This window comes from Hemitrygon akajei, chromosome 6, assembly GCF_048418815.1.
Source record: "Hemitrygon akajei chromosome 6, sHemAka1.3, whole genome shotgun sequence".
Lineage (NCBI taxonomy): Eukaryota > Metazoa > Chordata > Chondrichthyes > Myliobatiformes > Dasyatidae > Hemitrygon > Hemitrygon akajei.
Genome location: NC_133129.1, coordinates 74,981,897 through 74,997,920, shown reverse-complemented (window position 1 = coordinate 74,997,920; position 16,024 = coordinate 74,981,897). Strand labels below are relative to the sequence as shown.

At 38.8% G+C, this 16,024-nt stretch overlaps 1 protein-coding gene across 2 annotated transcripts in view; it reads left to right on the top strand.

Annotated features, from left to right (window-relative positions):
• Positions 1 to 10,457, top strand: part of LOC140729171 (leucine-rich repeat and immunoglobulin-like domain-containing nogo receptor-interacting protein 2) — a 777,920-nt gene extending 767,463 nt beyond the window's left edge. For both annotated transcript variants that reach the window (XM_073048639.1, XM_073048640.1), the window contains exon 4: positions 939 to 10,457. In XM_073048639.1, coding sequence (XP_072904740.1) covers positions 939 to 2,792 — 1,854 coding nt within the window. In that variant the 3' untranslated portion in view covers positions 2,793 to 10,457. The remainder of the gene's footprint in view (positions 1 to 938) is intronic.
• The last annotated feature ends 5,567 nt before the right edge of the window (positions 10,458 to 16,024 follow it).

Here is a 16,024-nt window from a genome sequence, read left to right as displayed (position 1 = left end):
AGATGGATTAGTTAGCTGATATGTAAGATCCCACTTACCGTAGGCTAAAGGCAAAAAGAGTCAAAAAGATGATGAGCATGTGAGAGAGAGTACACTACACAAATACAGGAAAATAAGCTATGAGGGTAATGGGATAGCTCCTTTGGGACCTGATGGATTGAAAAGCCTTTCGTTGTGTCGTGGTAAGTATAAAGCAAGATGTCAGGTGAAAAGAGACTGTTATGCTAACTGTATCTGATTTTCCTTTCAAACTGCACAACAGGTAATCCACTTCCTTTTTTTTTCTTTCTCGCTGCCTATTACAATCTCTGGAAGGAAAGAAATAGAATACACACAGCTTATTTGGTTCAGAGAAAATCACTTTTGAAACAAAACATTCCATCAACTGTTAGGTAGTATGTCAGGAGCTGCTTCCACCATGAGAAAAACATTGGAAGTTTTATACTGCTTAAGCTACACTAATAAACCAAAGTGGGTCAGAGCTATTAATTTAATAGTTTTATGGCAAAAATCAAAGCTTTACCATGGCAACAAGTGGATTTGGGCTTACTTGTATTTCTGTACCTTCTGATGGTTTAGTTCTTCCCAGTGTTGAGACAGAAGACCTGTACATTCAGATGATAAAATAACCCATTCCCAATTAAAAAGGGAGTTTCATTGTCATAATCCTGGCAGCTACCTTTGTGCTTGTGGAGAGGGTGTCGTGTGAGGTAACAGCCATGATTCATAGAAAGAGGCAGCTTAACCTTATGAATCCTTGGGGTTATTAAATACTCACACAGCTGATGGAAGAGGTTAATGCTAATGAATCATTAGTACAACTAATAGAGATACAAATTGGCACTGTACCCTAACTGCATAATGATGATTCAACAAAGCTGTGATTTATGCTGATGTGCCTAAAGCTGCATCTTTTTTTTTGTCTCCCTCTGTCGTAGGCCCTTGACAGAATGGTGGACTGCTTCAGCAAAGTCATGCTTCATGTGGCCATATCATGTTGGCAACCGTTCCTGGGTCTGGTTCTGATCATCGTCCTCACAGGATCGACAGTGGGATGTCCCGCTCGCTGTGAATGCTCTGCCCAGAACAAGTCTGTCACCTGTCATCGGAGGCGCTTGACTGTGATCCCAGAGGGCATTCCTATCGAGACCAAAATACTGGACCTGAGCAAGAACAAGCTGAAGATAATCAATCCGGATGAGTTTGCATCCTACACACTGTTGGAAGTAATCGACATTAGTGAGAATATCATTTCATCCTTAGAACCTGGTTCCTTTAGTAATCTTTTTAACTTGCGCTCCTTACGCCTGAAGAGCAACCGACTAAAGTTGATACCCCTCGGTGTTTTTTCTGGCTTGTCTAACTTGACACGGCTGGACATCAGTGACAATAAAATTGTTATTTTGCTGGACTACACCTTCCAGGATCTGCATAACTTAAAGTCTCTGGAGATAGGGGACAATGACTTGGTGTACATCTCCCACAGAGCTTTCAGTGGCTTGCTAGCATTACAGCAGCTGACGCTGGAGAAGTGTAACCTCACTGCAGTGCCCACTGAAGCCCTGTCCCACCTCCACAACCTGGTCCGCCTCCAGCTCTGCCACCTCCACATCAATGCCATCCACGCCTATGCCTTCAAGAAGCTGTTCAGGCTGAAGCACCTGGAGATCAGTTACTGGCCACTGCTGGACACACTCCCTGCCAACAGCTTGCATGGTCTTAACCTCACCTCCCTGTCTATCACCAACACCAACCTCTCTGCCGTGCCCTACGTTGCCTTCAGGCACTTGGTTCACCTTGTACATCTTAATCTGTCCTTCAACCCCATCAGCGTGGTGGAAGCAGGCATGCTCCAGGACCTCACACGCCTTCAAGAGGTGCACATGGTCCATGCTCAGTTGCTGACTATCGAAGCTCGTGCCTTCAAGGGGCTGCAAGTCCTGCGGGTATTGAATTTGTCGCACAATCTGCTGGACACTCTGGAGGAGAGCACCTTACAGAGCACCAGGAGCCTACAGGTGCTGTGCATAGACCACAACCCGCTGGCGTGCGACTGCCGGCTGCTCTGGATTCTGCAAAGGAGGAAGATGCTGAGGTTCTCGGGAGAGCCCCCAATATGTGCATCGCCAGAGAGCCTGAGGGGGAAGCAGTTCTCAGATTTCAACAATCTGTACCTCCCCAGCTATTTCACCTGTCAAAGGCCCCAAATACGAGACAAGGAGCCACAGAATTTGATGGTAGAGGAGGGTCAGACAGCTCAATTCATGTGCCAAGCCGACGGTGACCCACTTCCGGTTATTTCCTGGCAATCCCCACGCAGGAGACTGATCACCGTCAAGTCAAATGGCAGGGTGACTGTCCAGGGAGATGGCACCCTGAAGTTCCGCTCCACCCAGTTTCTGGACAGCGGAGTCTACCTTTGCATTGCAAGCAATGCCGCCGGGAACGACACCACCTCAGCTACGCTGCAAGTTAGGGGACTTTCCGAGCACTTGCGTGGAAACAGGACCTCTCAGTACCTGACCGAATTGAACAACACCCACTCCAATGGGACTCACGTTCCTATGACGGTGTCCCTGGACCTCAAGACAATACTAGTGTCCACGGCCATGGGCTGCTTCACCTTTCTAGGTGTGGTCTTGTTCTGCTTCCTGCTCCTCTTTGTATGGAGTCGGGGCAAGGGCAAGCACAAGAGCAACATTGATATAGAGTACATTCCTCGCAAGACCAATGGAGCCACAGTTGACAATGAGCAAGGAGGTGCACGGAGGTTCAACATGAAGATGATTTAATGCCAACGGCAAAAGGCTGTATCGTTCTGTTTTTCAAAATGAAAGATATTCTATTAGTGGCGTGTTATGGGGCTAAATCCAGACATAGCTGAAGTTCTCTGGTGTCCCAGGGAGTCGAAAACAGCTAAAGGTACAAAAAGATGTGGGATGTGGTGGCCATTGGGATTCAGAGTTGCATTCATGGTGCCCTTGCCTTGAATTTAAATGGAGAAAGTGCCATTGAACAGTTGGGTTCCTGCACTAATGATTGCATCTCTCTAAGGACCAACCACACTCTTGAACCACTTGGTCATGTGAAGGAGAAAGCATTAGACATTTTATACAAAACCTTAGCAGTCGGAAAGATTTGGAAGGAATAGGCCCTCACAAAGTCACCTGCAGGTTTCCCACGTGAAAAAAAAATATGATATTAGTGAACCCCATGTCAGTGAGGATCATGGTACTATAATACTGAGGGGATGGAGGTTGGGAAGGGAAAATTATAAATGGTGTGACTGGGGACCTCCTTTTAAGAGGAAGTCATTTTTTTTAAGCAATATGAATGAAGTGTTCATTGGTATACAATACTTGCCAGCATTGGTTTGGGGCTTAAAAAGCAGTGTGGAAACATTAGCCCAAAATGTCTTTGAAAAGCAAAAAAAAGCTGCAGATGCTGCAAATCTCAAATAAAATCAGAAAGTGCTGGAAGTGTTCATCAGATTAGGCATAATCCTTGGAGAGAAGAACAAAGTTAAATTACAGCCCAATGGGTTATAATCCTAAAGGCTGTCACAAATTTAATCAACCGGAGGCATTAACTCTGTTGCTTCATTCACAGGTTCTGAGTGTTTCCAGCATTTTCTGCTTTTGTTATGCCCCAAAATGTATGCTTTGTATACTTTTTAATTCATAAGGCTAACTTACAATGACAATATTTCAATGTGAGAGGTTAATTTCATTATCAAGTCAAATCCAAAATTGAAATGATTGAAAACATTTGTTTTTTTAAAAAGCAGGTATTATTTATACATATGTCAATTTATTTTCTTTGTAATTTTGAGTACAAGCTGTTGGATGTAGAGACTGATTATATGCTGGAAAAGTCCAACTAGGAAGGTGACTGCATATTATCAGTGTATGAACCTTGATGAATTCATAGCTCTGCTAGTTTCAACCTCAAGCCCCATCTCTGAAGGAATAAGTTTTCAGCTTATTTTCTATCATTGGATAGCAACAAGTTAAGCTTGACTCCTCTCCATCTCCTATCCCCCTTTCCCTATTGACAATGATCTGCCACTACTCATGCTTACATGTGAAGAATGGCCAATTGGGAAGTTTTCATTATGTCCTGCTGGCACCCTTTGGAATATGTCTGAATATGAATCAGTATCTTGGGAGAACAAGAATAAAATATGGGAAGCTTTTAAACTTCAGAAATAATGGCCATAAGTTGTCTTAACATTGAAAACAGGGACGTGTATATTTTCCAGATTTCAAATGCATTGAAGCCAAATGTCAACAAGCTTAAGGAAACAGCGTGATTTATATTCTCCCAGATGATCCATCAGCCAAATTGTGTGCTGAATACGAGAGTATTATGCATTCAACTCTCTTGGTATAGCAAAAGTGGTATATGATTGTGAATTTCCCAAAAGCTAGCTCCTGACAATACATAAAAGAGGTTTAAATTGAAAGAGATTGGAAAATTATTTACCTAACTGCAAGCCAGATTGAGAAAGTCTCTTTCATCCAGATTGGAAGCAAACCCCATGCTGCATCTATTTTCCATTGCAAATCACATGAAATAAATAAATTAACTCCTTGATAAATTAGGCAGCTTTCAATTTTTTTCAACATCCATTAATAAGCACGATATTCAGAATTCAAAACAAGCATTCAGACTCTCCATTTAGCTATGTTACTGGGTTTTCATTTATCTTGCTGTGATCCATCTCATTTCATGACCCTGACTGAAAAAATATCTTTCCAATTCTAATTGACCCAGCAACTTGGAGGGAAAAGATCCCTCATCTCTTTGGCCTATTTTGAAAAAAAAAGTACGGCCTGATTTCACTTTTGAAGGAACTAGCTCCAATTGTAACAGTTTTTCTTTTCTTTGAATCCTCAAGCAAGAAAAGTTGTTTCCTTTTGCTATTCATTTTATAATTTTAAAATCCTAATTGCTTTATTGCAAGTGGAAATAAACTCCTTGTAATCCATTGACATTCATATCAGATATAAGTTTGAGGCTTCACAAGAAGGATACAAAATGCAAATATCACTCCCATTCAGTTTACACACTAATTATCATAGGCCTGAATCTATTTCTGCATAACTTAGACGTCCTTCTTTTAAGAATGAAAAGCTTTCATTCCTTTCAAAATGTCACTAAGTTTTTTTTTCAGCCGAAGAGGTCTTTTAAAATGCAACTACGGTTGTAAGGTATGTAATGGACCAGCTAATTTGCACACTGCAAGATAAATATTAGCCTGGGTACTGAGGTATGTCCACTGCCCTCTTTTTTCACATTTGTTTCCTTTTCATTCATTAAAGTTCTGCAGCATGCAACATGAACATCCACTCAAAACATCCAGATATATTAGTGATACTGGAAAAAATTACATTAAAGGTAATGCACTGCAGTTTAGCAAGCATCCTTCTGTACTTTTTTTCTGTTCCCATCAGGGTCCCTGCACTGATTAGCAGAAAACCACTGCAGTGTTTAGAAATTAGTCCCTGCAATGGCCACATAACAACAATTGGACTGGAGACCACAGAAGTTCAGGAAAACGCTAAGGATTGGAGTCACTGGTGCTTGTATGTACATCACAGCATGACTACACAATGAAATGGTTCTTTGCCTCCAGTGCTCTAAGATTGCCCAATATCTTGGTTGTTTAAGAGGACAACGATCACAGCCTATCACCCAGAATTGTTTTCACAAAAGAGGACAATTGTGTAAAGCTGTCCATTGAAAAGGAAGAAAAAGGTTGTAAAGGCCAGGAGATGCTGGGATTTAGACTTCCATATTCCTTTGATTAATATCCCATTGCTAATCCTTGATCAATATGCTCTTGGTTTTGTTGTGGCTGCTTTATAAGAGGTTGTCAGTTATCCGCAGCACCTCCAAGAGTCGGGAAACTGATGATGTCGTTTGTCTTTACCACTGGGAAATAAACAATCACTATCGATGATGACTTCACCTGCAAGAAGTACTTCCAGCTGCAGCTTCTTACAGAATGCATTAGGGCACTCGAGATCAAGCTGGATGACCTTGGGATCATTTGAGAGATGGAGGGAGGGTAAGGCGGTTCACTGAGAGGAGACTCTGAGAGGTCGTTACACATAAGGTGCAGAACACAGGTAAATGATGACCATCCAAAGAAGAAAAGGGGGTAGGCAGCCCCTTTAGGGTATCTCTGTGGCTTTTCTCCTTAATAACAAATATATTGTTTTGGATACTATTTGGAGGTGCTGGGGAGGAGCCTTACAGAGGAAAGTCACAGCAGTCAGGTCTCTGGTGCTGAATCTAGTTGGTGATTCAGAAATGAAGGAAGAGAAGAGGTGAATTGTGGTGATAGGAAATTGATTGTTTGGGGGAACAGAAAGGAGGTTCAATGGATGCGAAAAAAATTCCAGATGGTATGTTGCTTCCCAGGTGCCAGGGTCAAGAACAGGTCAGATTAAGTCCATAATATTCTCAAGGGTAAGAGTGAGCAGTTAGGTCATGCTCCTCATCAGTACCAATGACATAGGCAGGAAGGATGTTGATGTCCTCAAAAATGAGTTCAGGGAGTTAGCTGCCAAGTTAAAGGACATGACCTCTAGGATAATGGTCTTGGGATTGCTATCTGTGTTACATGCTAGTGAGCCTAGAAATAGAAAACAATTTAACTTGTGGTTAAGGAGATAGTGCGGGAGGGAGGACTTCAGATTTTGGATCACTGGGCTCTCTTCCAGCAATGGTGGGACCTGTATAGACAGAACTATTTTGCACCTCAACTGGATGGGGACTAATATCCTTGCTGGAAGGTTTGCTAGCACTGCTTTAGAAGGGAACCAGAGTCCGAGGGCAGCGAGTGAAGTGTGAATGGAGAAAGATGTTAATCCTACATACGGAGATGGGAACGGAAAGGTTGAGTACAGTGGGACTAATTGAATTGGGCCTATTTCAATCTAAGAAATATTGTAGATAAGGCAAATGAGCATGGAGTATGGATCAGCATTGTGATGTTGTAACCATTAGTCAGACTTAGTTTTAGGATTGACAGCTTAATATTCTGGCATTACATTGTTTTAGATGTGGTGGCTAGGAGGGGGGTATTAAAAATGAAGGGAGGCATTACTCATCAGAGAAAATATCACAATCGTGCTCAGATGGGACATATTGGAGGGTTCAACTGCTGAGACTACATGGGTGGAACTGAGGAATAAATAAGGGATGACCACATTAATGAGATTATATTGTAGACATACCAATAGTCAGAAGGATTTAGAGGAGCAAATTTTGGAGAGATTGTAGACAGTTGCAAGAAAATTAAGGCTGTGTTAGTAGGTGATTTTAATTTCCCACTTATTAACTGAGAATCCTATACTGTATCCCTACTGGATACTGGATAGGATAGAGCTTGACGTGTTTTTAAGAAAGTTTCCTCAATCAATATATACATGTTCCAACTATTAGGAGATACTGGATCTCCTATTAGGGGGCAAGACAGAGCAGGAGACAGAAGTATGTGCAGGGGAACTCTTTGGATCTAGTGATGATAATTCCTTTAGCGTCAAGTTAATTATGGAGAAGAATAGGTCTGATCCTCAGGTTGAGAGTCTAAATGGAAGAAATGCCAATTTTGATGGCACCAGAAAGAGTCTGACAGATGTAGATTGGAATAAGTTGTTTTCTGGCAAACAGAGGCCTTCAAAAGTGGAATATTGAGAGTATGGAGTCTGTATTCCTGTTAGAATAAATGGCAAGGGTAACATTTTTCTGGAACCTTGGATTTTCAGGGATATCCAGGTTAATAAGAAACAGGAGATGCTTACCAAATATAGGCAGCAAATAACAAATAAGGTACTTGAGGAGTATAGGAAATGCAGGAGAACAGAGAAATCATGCTAAAGGAAGGCATGAGGTCATTCTGGCAGATAAGATGATGGCACTTTTATAGATACATTAAAAGCAAAAGGATAGTAGGGGACAAAATTGATCTATTTGAAGATCAGTCTGGTCATCTATGAATGGAGCCCAAAGAGATCGGAGAGACCTTAAAAAGATTGTTTACATCTGTATTTACATTGCATGCAAATTCAGAATTTACAGAACTGAGACAAAAGAGTAGCGAAGTTATAGACTGTATCTGGGTTGCAGGAGAATTGGTGCTTGCTCTGTTGAGGTAAATTAACCTTGATAAGTCCCTAGAACCTGATAAACTGACTCCTCAGACCTTGAAAGAGGCTAGTGCAGAAATTGCAGGAACCCCGGCAGAGATATTTAAAATGTACTTAGCTACGGGTGGAATATCAGAAGGCTGGAGGATAGCTAATGTTATTCTGTTGTTCATAAAAGGCTCAAAGAATAAGTTGGGAAATTATAAGCCAGGAAACCAGATGCCCTTAGTGGGTAAATTATTGCAAGATATTCTAAGAGTCTGGATACATATAAGTGTTCAGATAGACAGGCCCTGATAAGGGATATTCAACATGGCTTTGTGCATGGTAGGTCATGTCTGACCAATCTTTTACATTTTTTCAAGAGCTTACCAGGTAAATTTTTGAAGGAAAGGCAATGGGTGTTATCTATGTGGACTTTAGCAAGGCCTTTAACAAAGTCTCGCATGGGAGGCTGTAGTGGTAGACAAAATTATGAGGGGTATAGATAGGGCAAATGCAAGCAGGCTTTCTCCACTGTGATTGGTTGAGACTAGAAGTAGAGTTCATAGATTAAGGGTGAAAGGTGAAATATTAAAGGAAACCTGAGGGAGAACTTCTTCACTCAGAGTATGGTGAAAGTTAGTAATGGGCTGTCAGCAGAAGTTGTGAATACAAGTTTGATTTCAAAACTTGTATTCACAAAGAGAAATACATGGATTGGAGAGGTATGAAGGGCTATAGTCTAGGTACAGTTTGATGGGACTAGGCAGAATAACAGTCTGGCCCGGTCTAGCTGGGTCAAAGGGGCTGTTTCATTCCATATTGTTCTATGACTCTATGCCTTATGGTCTTACGGTCTCAAACTTTTATCTGAGAACAAAACAAATACATTGCAGAGATTGAGATGAATATATTATGCATTTAATGTTTGAATAACATTCCAGCAGTTATATGATATTGACAGGCTAATTTAGAATTTTAAAACATCTGAGGACACTTCCAGATTATGAGGCAGGGTTCAAAAATATCCAGCTACAGTAAACCATAAGAAGCTGTCAAGCCACATTGATCCTCTCACTAGTGAATAGATTTCAAAAGAGTGTTCACTGGCTGTAAGACACTCAAACTCATAGGAAGTCATCATAGAATTGGAACTCTTCCTTGCCTGTGTTTAATTTCATGAACCGTCACCCATTTTAGTCACAATATTATACTCAATCAGCTCAAACACACAACAGACGATAACTCCCAGCACAATCTAGATCCATCTCATCATTCCATTATAAACAAATCTTATCAAAATAGGTTTGTTAAATCTACATTTACTTGCCATATGCAGTTGCTGTTACTCCTGTACTTTTTCCATCCAAGTCACCTTCCAGAAGGTATCAACTTAATTTTGATCCATGCCCCGTTAAAGGTTGCATGAATGCTATGCTCCTGAGAGGAGTTAAGATATCGGAATAATTAATGGTAAGAGTACTTCAGATGGAAAGTGAAGCTCCCATTGATGATCAGAGGTCCACTTTATTTTTTGGTTAATTTATTTCTTAATTTATCAAGAGATTATTTCAGTCGCACCAAAAAAAACATGTGAATTTATTTTGCAGGTTGATCTTTGGCCATGTTTGAGCTGTGACAGTAAAATAGACTAACTCCACTGAAAAGATTGCAAGTTGCTGACAAAATATGGATAAAGCACATTAGAAGCACAAAGTTATCTAAGATTTAGGATGCCTGTTAATGGTTGTGTGATGAAATCATATTTCATATTGTTATGAAATTAATCCATGTACCAAGATTCAGTATGTGTTATGTCAGAAGCTCAACTCTCCAGTGGGATGTTTCAGGGCACAGTCAATTCCTATGACTTGATTCAATTTAGATTGCATTATTCCTACATCCATTCAATTGTTACAATGTTTACACTCCCACTATCTTCAAAATATGAACTAGATCTGATTATTACAAAAGAGTTGGAGTGTAATGAAGATTTCATACCATGCTGAAGCCAGAACAAACTTGTTTTTATCTTTTTCAAGGGACCACACAGTGACAGGATTTCTTCTACATGAACAATTGAATAAAAATCACATTACTATGGTGCTATTTGCAATCTCTAGTGTATTTTTCAGGTGCACTCTGCAATGAATAGAATACCACTGCCAGTCTATCCACAGGATGCTCCCACAAAAGGCAATGAGATGGTAGTAACCAAATCACTGAAGTGTCAGCCAAGATTATTTGTGTATAAGACCTTGGAATGGGATTTAAAGCCAACAATTTAATGACTCAAAGGAAGGGCTTTGCCATGACATAGCCCATAGCCATGGGGGGGGGGGGCATATATACTGTAAACTTGTAAACCATGTTCTATAAATATGATATCAGTGACAGTGAAGAACCATTCTATATCTGGTATTTCATATTCCTTACGATAACAGACTAACTAACTGATTATATTTGTTCTAACAGTGGTGACATTTATAATTTGAGAAGTTCAACAAAATATTTCCATTATTCATGGAACTTAAAATATAGAAAATGGTTGCTTAATTCCAATAGAAATATTTGAAGAGCTCGAAAACATATTAAGGAGATGGACTTGAAGGAAGCATGTAAAGTAGTCGACAGTAAGTGAGTAAGAAAGCAAGTGTCCTGATGTGGTTGAAAAAGGCTGTTGGAATGCTCTGTCCAAATGAAATGTGAAAGAAGGCCAACGTCAGGTATTCAGATATTGACTGGGAATCACAGGGGAGTTGTTGATCAAACTGAAACGTTTCGAGAGGACAAGAGCAAGTCAATTATCAAGACTTAGTGTGAGCCAAGATGTGATAGCTGGAGGATGATAAGGAACACTATTATCCCTGTGTACCCAGGTTAACATTGACTAGGAATGCCTCATACACACATTTTTCTAATATTCAAAGTTCATTCCTGGCCTGCTACTTGACATTATAACTGCTCCAAAATTTTTAACTAATTCAACGTATCCATTCATCACCCACCCCCTCCACCTCTCACAACCACTGACAGCCATGCCATGAGCAGCACAGGTCTCTTCCAGAGTTCCCTCCTTACACCCGTCTTGTTCTTCATCACACTTGCTGCTTTAAGAATACTTCAGTAACCCTATTCATCTGACTGAGTTTTTAGGCACGTTTTGTAAATTAACATATCCTTATGAAACTAATGACAAAACTTCAATTTGATAGCACTGCTGTGAAAACTTGAAGGACATTTGGCCATGTTAAAGATCCCACAAATCTCAAGCTCCTTTTGTACTTTTTGGTACTGGGTTTATTTCTCATTCAATTAAACATAGCTTGCAATAAAATCAGAAAGCCAATTGCTGTTTCAGTGAGGTATCATGATCGTTGTCATTCTAATTCTGACTAAATGTTTTATCTTTTATGGGAACAAGGGCTAGGAATTTGCTTAAAAATACCCATCATTATTTTGACCTTCCCAAAGTGCCAAACCTAGTCAAGGGTTTTGAAATCCACTAATTTGTCAACAAAATAAAGCTTCTAGAACCACTAATCCATGTTATTAGTCTTGTGCTAATAAGATAACTGGATTTTCTGGGGGTATCACACAGAGAAGAAAATCAATATATTCTTTTTCTAAAATGTACTGCAAGCTACTGAATTTTCGAAGGGGAATCTACTTGATGCCTCTTGATCTAGTCTACCTGATAAGGTATTTGGAAAAAAGATTGAAATAGTCCCCTAGCTTTCCTTCAAATATAATTAAAGTCTAAGAAATTACACAGGCCTGTGGGTGAAAAGTGATGCAAGATAGCAAAATCATACAGAAACTTTTACTCAAATTCCTACCGGTGATAGGAGTTTCTGGTTCCAACTCAATGTGGCTGGTTTGACAGCTGAGAGGAAACTTGGCTGACTTATTGGTGAAAGTGTGACAAAATGGGACCAGTTATATGGCCCTAAAGTGGAATTTAAAATGAAGCTCTAGGTTAAAGTTATGGAGACAAAACAATAGAATACAAGTTTATTATTAATGAAACTAACTTTGATTCATTATTGAAGAGCAGTTACGGTAATATATATTATGCTTTTTATAGTTGTGCTGAGAAGTTATAAAGCCAAACCCAGACTGAGACTGTGATATGGAACAAAAAGAAACGATCGCATTACTCAGCAGGTCAGGCAGGATCTGTGGAGAAACAAAATTAGTGTTTCAAGCTAACAGCTTTTTTTCTGAGTTGCAACATAATTCTTTCTAATTCTGAGGAAAGCCCATCAACTTTAAATTTTGAGATTTAAGATGCACGGCAAGCAGAAAGATGAAAATGTTCTATAGTAAAAGAACAGGAAAGATTAAATAATGATGGCATAAGACATTCTAAGGCTCTAATGGGTCTAGTAATAAAGACTAATTTTAGCTAAAAAAAAACTGATTGGTGGAATTAAATGAGATATAGTTGGTCATGCTACTGGGTGCAGAGAGGACAAGGTGAAATCCTACTGGCAAGAATAAATTTCAGAAAGATAAACTAAAGTAGAAAACTAAGGAGTTCGTCAAAACAGGAAATGACATTGAAAGAAGCAAAGTCCTCAACAACGTGGATAGCACGTAGCATACTGTTAGACCTGACACAATGGCATCTTCTCATTCAGCAGTCCTTGGTTAATTTGTCATTGTAAATTTATACTTAATTTTATTAAGTAAACTGCCCCTGTAATCAAACTGAAATAATAGTACCCTTTACAAAAATGATATTATCACATGGAACCTTAACTCCAATACATGATGCATATCTTCACATCGGTTTGGCCATTTTCAAAGTTGGTACATGTGACAATTCTGTAATGTACACAATACAACCTTGCAGCACAGCGCTGCAGAGCTGCTTTAAACAATGATTAAACAAAACTCAACATCAATGATTAAAAAGCTACATAACATTTTTTAAATTATTGTGGTGAATGGTCATATGTTAGATTAAAGAAGAAGGCCTGATGGTGAAGTTTTTTTATTTTGTGTGCAGTATTAGTTGAAAGATGCAAAAGATATGGAGGTTTAGAGCATATAATTCCAAATGCTTCCAGTTAAGGAAAATCTAGTAATTACACAATGTAACAAGTTTGATCTATTATGTACCCATCTCACCAATTTGCAAGTAGTCCTATGAAATTAATGATTCTAAAATCAATAGAACTGTGTACCTCAACTTGATGATTTGTCAATGAGCTCCATACATCAGTGGTTTTGTCTGGCACGTGAACATTGTTCTTTGAAGAAAACATCCATGGATTGTGTGCATTTGATATTTGCTAAAAATGAGGGAGAATTATAAACTTACACTGAAACAGAAAGAACCCATCTTACTTTTCCTGCTGATGTAACAATAATTGAAGCTATTAAACAACTGATTATTTTTATAATCAAATTGAGTTCAAAGAAAGTTTCTTCTCAGTGAAACATACATCACCTCTAGTGGTGTCAGTACCGGTGAAATGAATGTTGAAGTTGTAAGCATCAGAAAAACATTGAATCTCAGTTGTGTTTGGGCTTTTAACATTTTGAAACCATTATGTTTACTGCATGTTGAAATAAAGTGATAGTATTTTATCATAAAACTACTAATTTGTTTTATTTTTATTTCTGTCCTTTGCTTTGAATGCAATCAAATGAATAGGTGAAATTGCACAAACCCCTCAATTATCTAATCTTTTAAAAATATATCTCTCTCTTCCTTAAATATCTCCCATCTTTCTCTAGATTTCAGAATTCCAGTCATTTACCCGCTCTCCATTTGAAGAAATTCTTGAGCACCTCCATTTTAAAAGACTGACCCTTGTCTTGTAATTATATCCCTCAGTCGAGATTCCCCAACTTCCTGAAAACTCTCAAAATTTACCTTGTCATGCACCATGACAGGAAGACCAGCTGTTTTGATTCTGAACACCAAAGAATACAGATCCAGCATCTTTAGTCATGAAAACAACCATTTTATCAGAAATTAATGAATCTCTTCTTAGATTAAGAGGCCAAAACTGCGCAGGCGCTCCATGGGTGGTTTCAGTAACATCCTGTACAATTGCAACAATACTATTTCTAGCCTTCGGTTTTCTGCAATTTCCATCCAAACTATTTGCTTCCTCCCCTACATTATCTGTCCTAATCCAAGGACTCAACCTGAAGCCCTGACTATCCTTCTCCCTTCATAGATGTAGCATTCCCTGCTGCATTCTTCCAGCAGTGTGTTATTTTTGCTTCAGGACCCAATATCTGCAGTCTCTTATGTGTCCAACTCATTGCACCTGTCTGCTAATCTTTTGCAATTCATGCATAAAAGTTCTTTCATGCTTCTTACATCACTAATATAGTCCCCTTCACTTATAAAATTGCCTTCCTTTAGATTTCCCTTGCAATACTGTATGACCTCATACATTTCAACATTGAAGTCCATTTGCCAAGTCATTCATTAATCTATCTGTATCCTATTGCAGCATCTAAAAATCACCGTTGCAGCATGCTCTCCTACCTGTTCTCACACCATCAACAAGCTTGCATTCCTTGCATTTGCTCTCCTCCTCCAGATCAGTAATACAGATTTTAATAAACAGAGGGACAACTGATCCCTGGGGCTGTTTACTAGTTGCATCTTTTTAGTCTAAAAAAGACTAATTTACTTCACTTCTTTCTTTGATGTCACAACCATACTTCCAGCCATGCTACCAGAGTTCCCTAGTTCTATTACCTCTTGCATTGTGTACCAACCATTTACAGTGTGTGAGATTTCTGGATAAATCACATCTACAGATTTCTGTCTATTGACTCTGCTTGTTCAACCCAGAGACCTATAGCAAACTTGTCAAACACAATTCTTCTTTAATGAAATGTTGTCTTGGTTTGATAGCATAAAACTTCTCTAATGACCAGTTTTATTTTCCTTGATTATAGACTCCAGCATCTTGCCAACAACAAATGTTAAGCTAACATTTGTATAATTTCATTGTTTTGCCTCTCTTCCTTCCTAAATAAAGAGGTTCTGCAATCTCCAACCTTCCCAGAACTCAGTGAGTTTTGAAAAATATTAGCCAATGGTTATATTAACTCTACAGCCTCTTCTTTTAAAACCATTGGATGTTGGCCATCTGGTTCTGGTGACTTGTCAACTTTTAGTCCCTTTACTTCTCAATATCTCGTCATTCACAAAAGGGGTTATTAGAAATTCTTTCTTTCTTTTTAAATCTTTTTATTGATTTTTAGAACATAACATAAGTAAAATATAGTACAAAAAACATTTGAGAGTACACAATAGATTCATTAATAATCAATTATATATTATCAATGTAAAAAGTCTCCCAAACTTATAATATTAATATGAAGAATTTAAGACAAAGAGCACAAAAAAAACCCCAAAAAGAAGAAGAAAAAAAAAAACAATATATAAAAAAAAACTAACATGGGCAATTGTATAATGTTAAGTACACACAGCAGTGCCAATGACTCCGAACCTCCATTTATACAATTCAGGATGGTAGCAATAAGGTTCAGGATCAGGATCAGACCATTTAACTCACATGAAAATGTTGAATAAATGGTCTCCAAGTTTCCTCAAATTTAACTGAGGAGTTAAAGACCACACTTCTAATTTTTTCTAAACTCAAACAGGAAATGGTTTGAGAGAGCCACTGAAATACAGTTGGAGGATTAATTTCTTTCCAGTTCAATAAAATAGATCTTCTAGCCAATAGTGTAGCAAATGCAATCATTCGCTGAGAAGAAGCAGATAAACACATATTATCTATCATAGGTAGACCAAAAATTGCAGTAAAAGGATGTGGTTGAAGATTAATATTTAAAACTCTTGAAATGATATTAAAAATATCCTTCCAATAGCTTTGTAA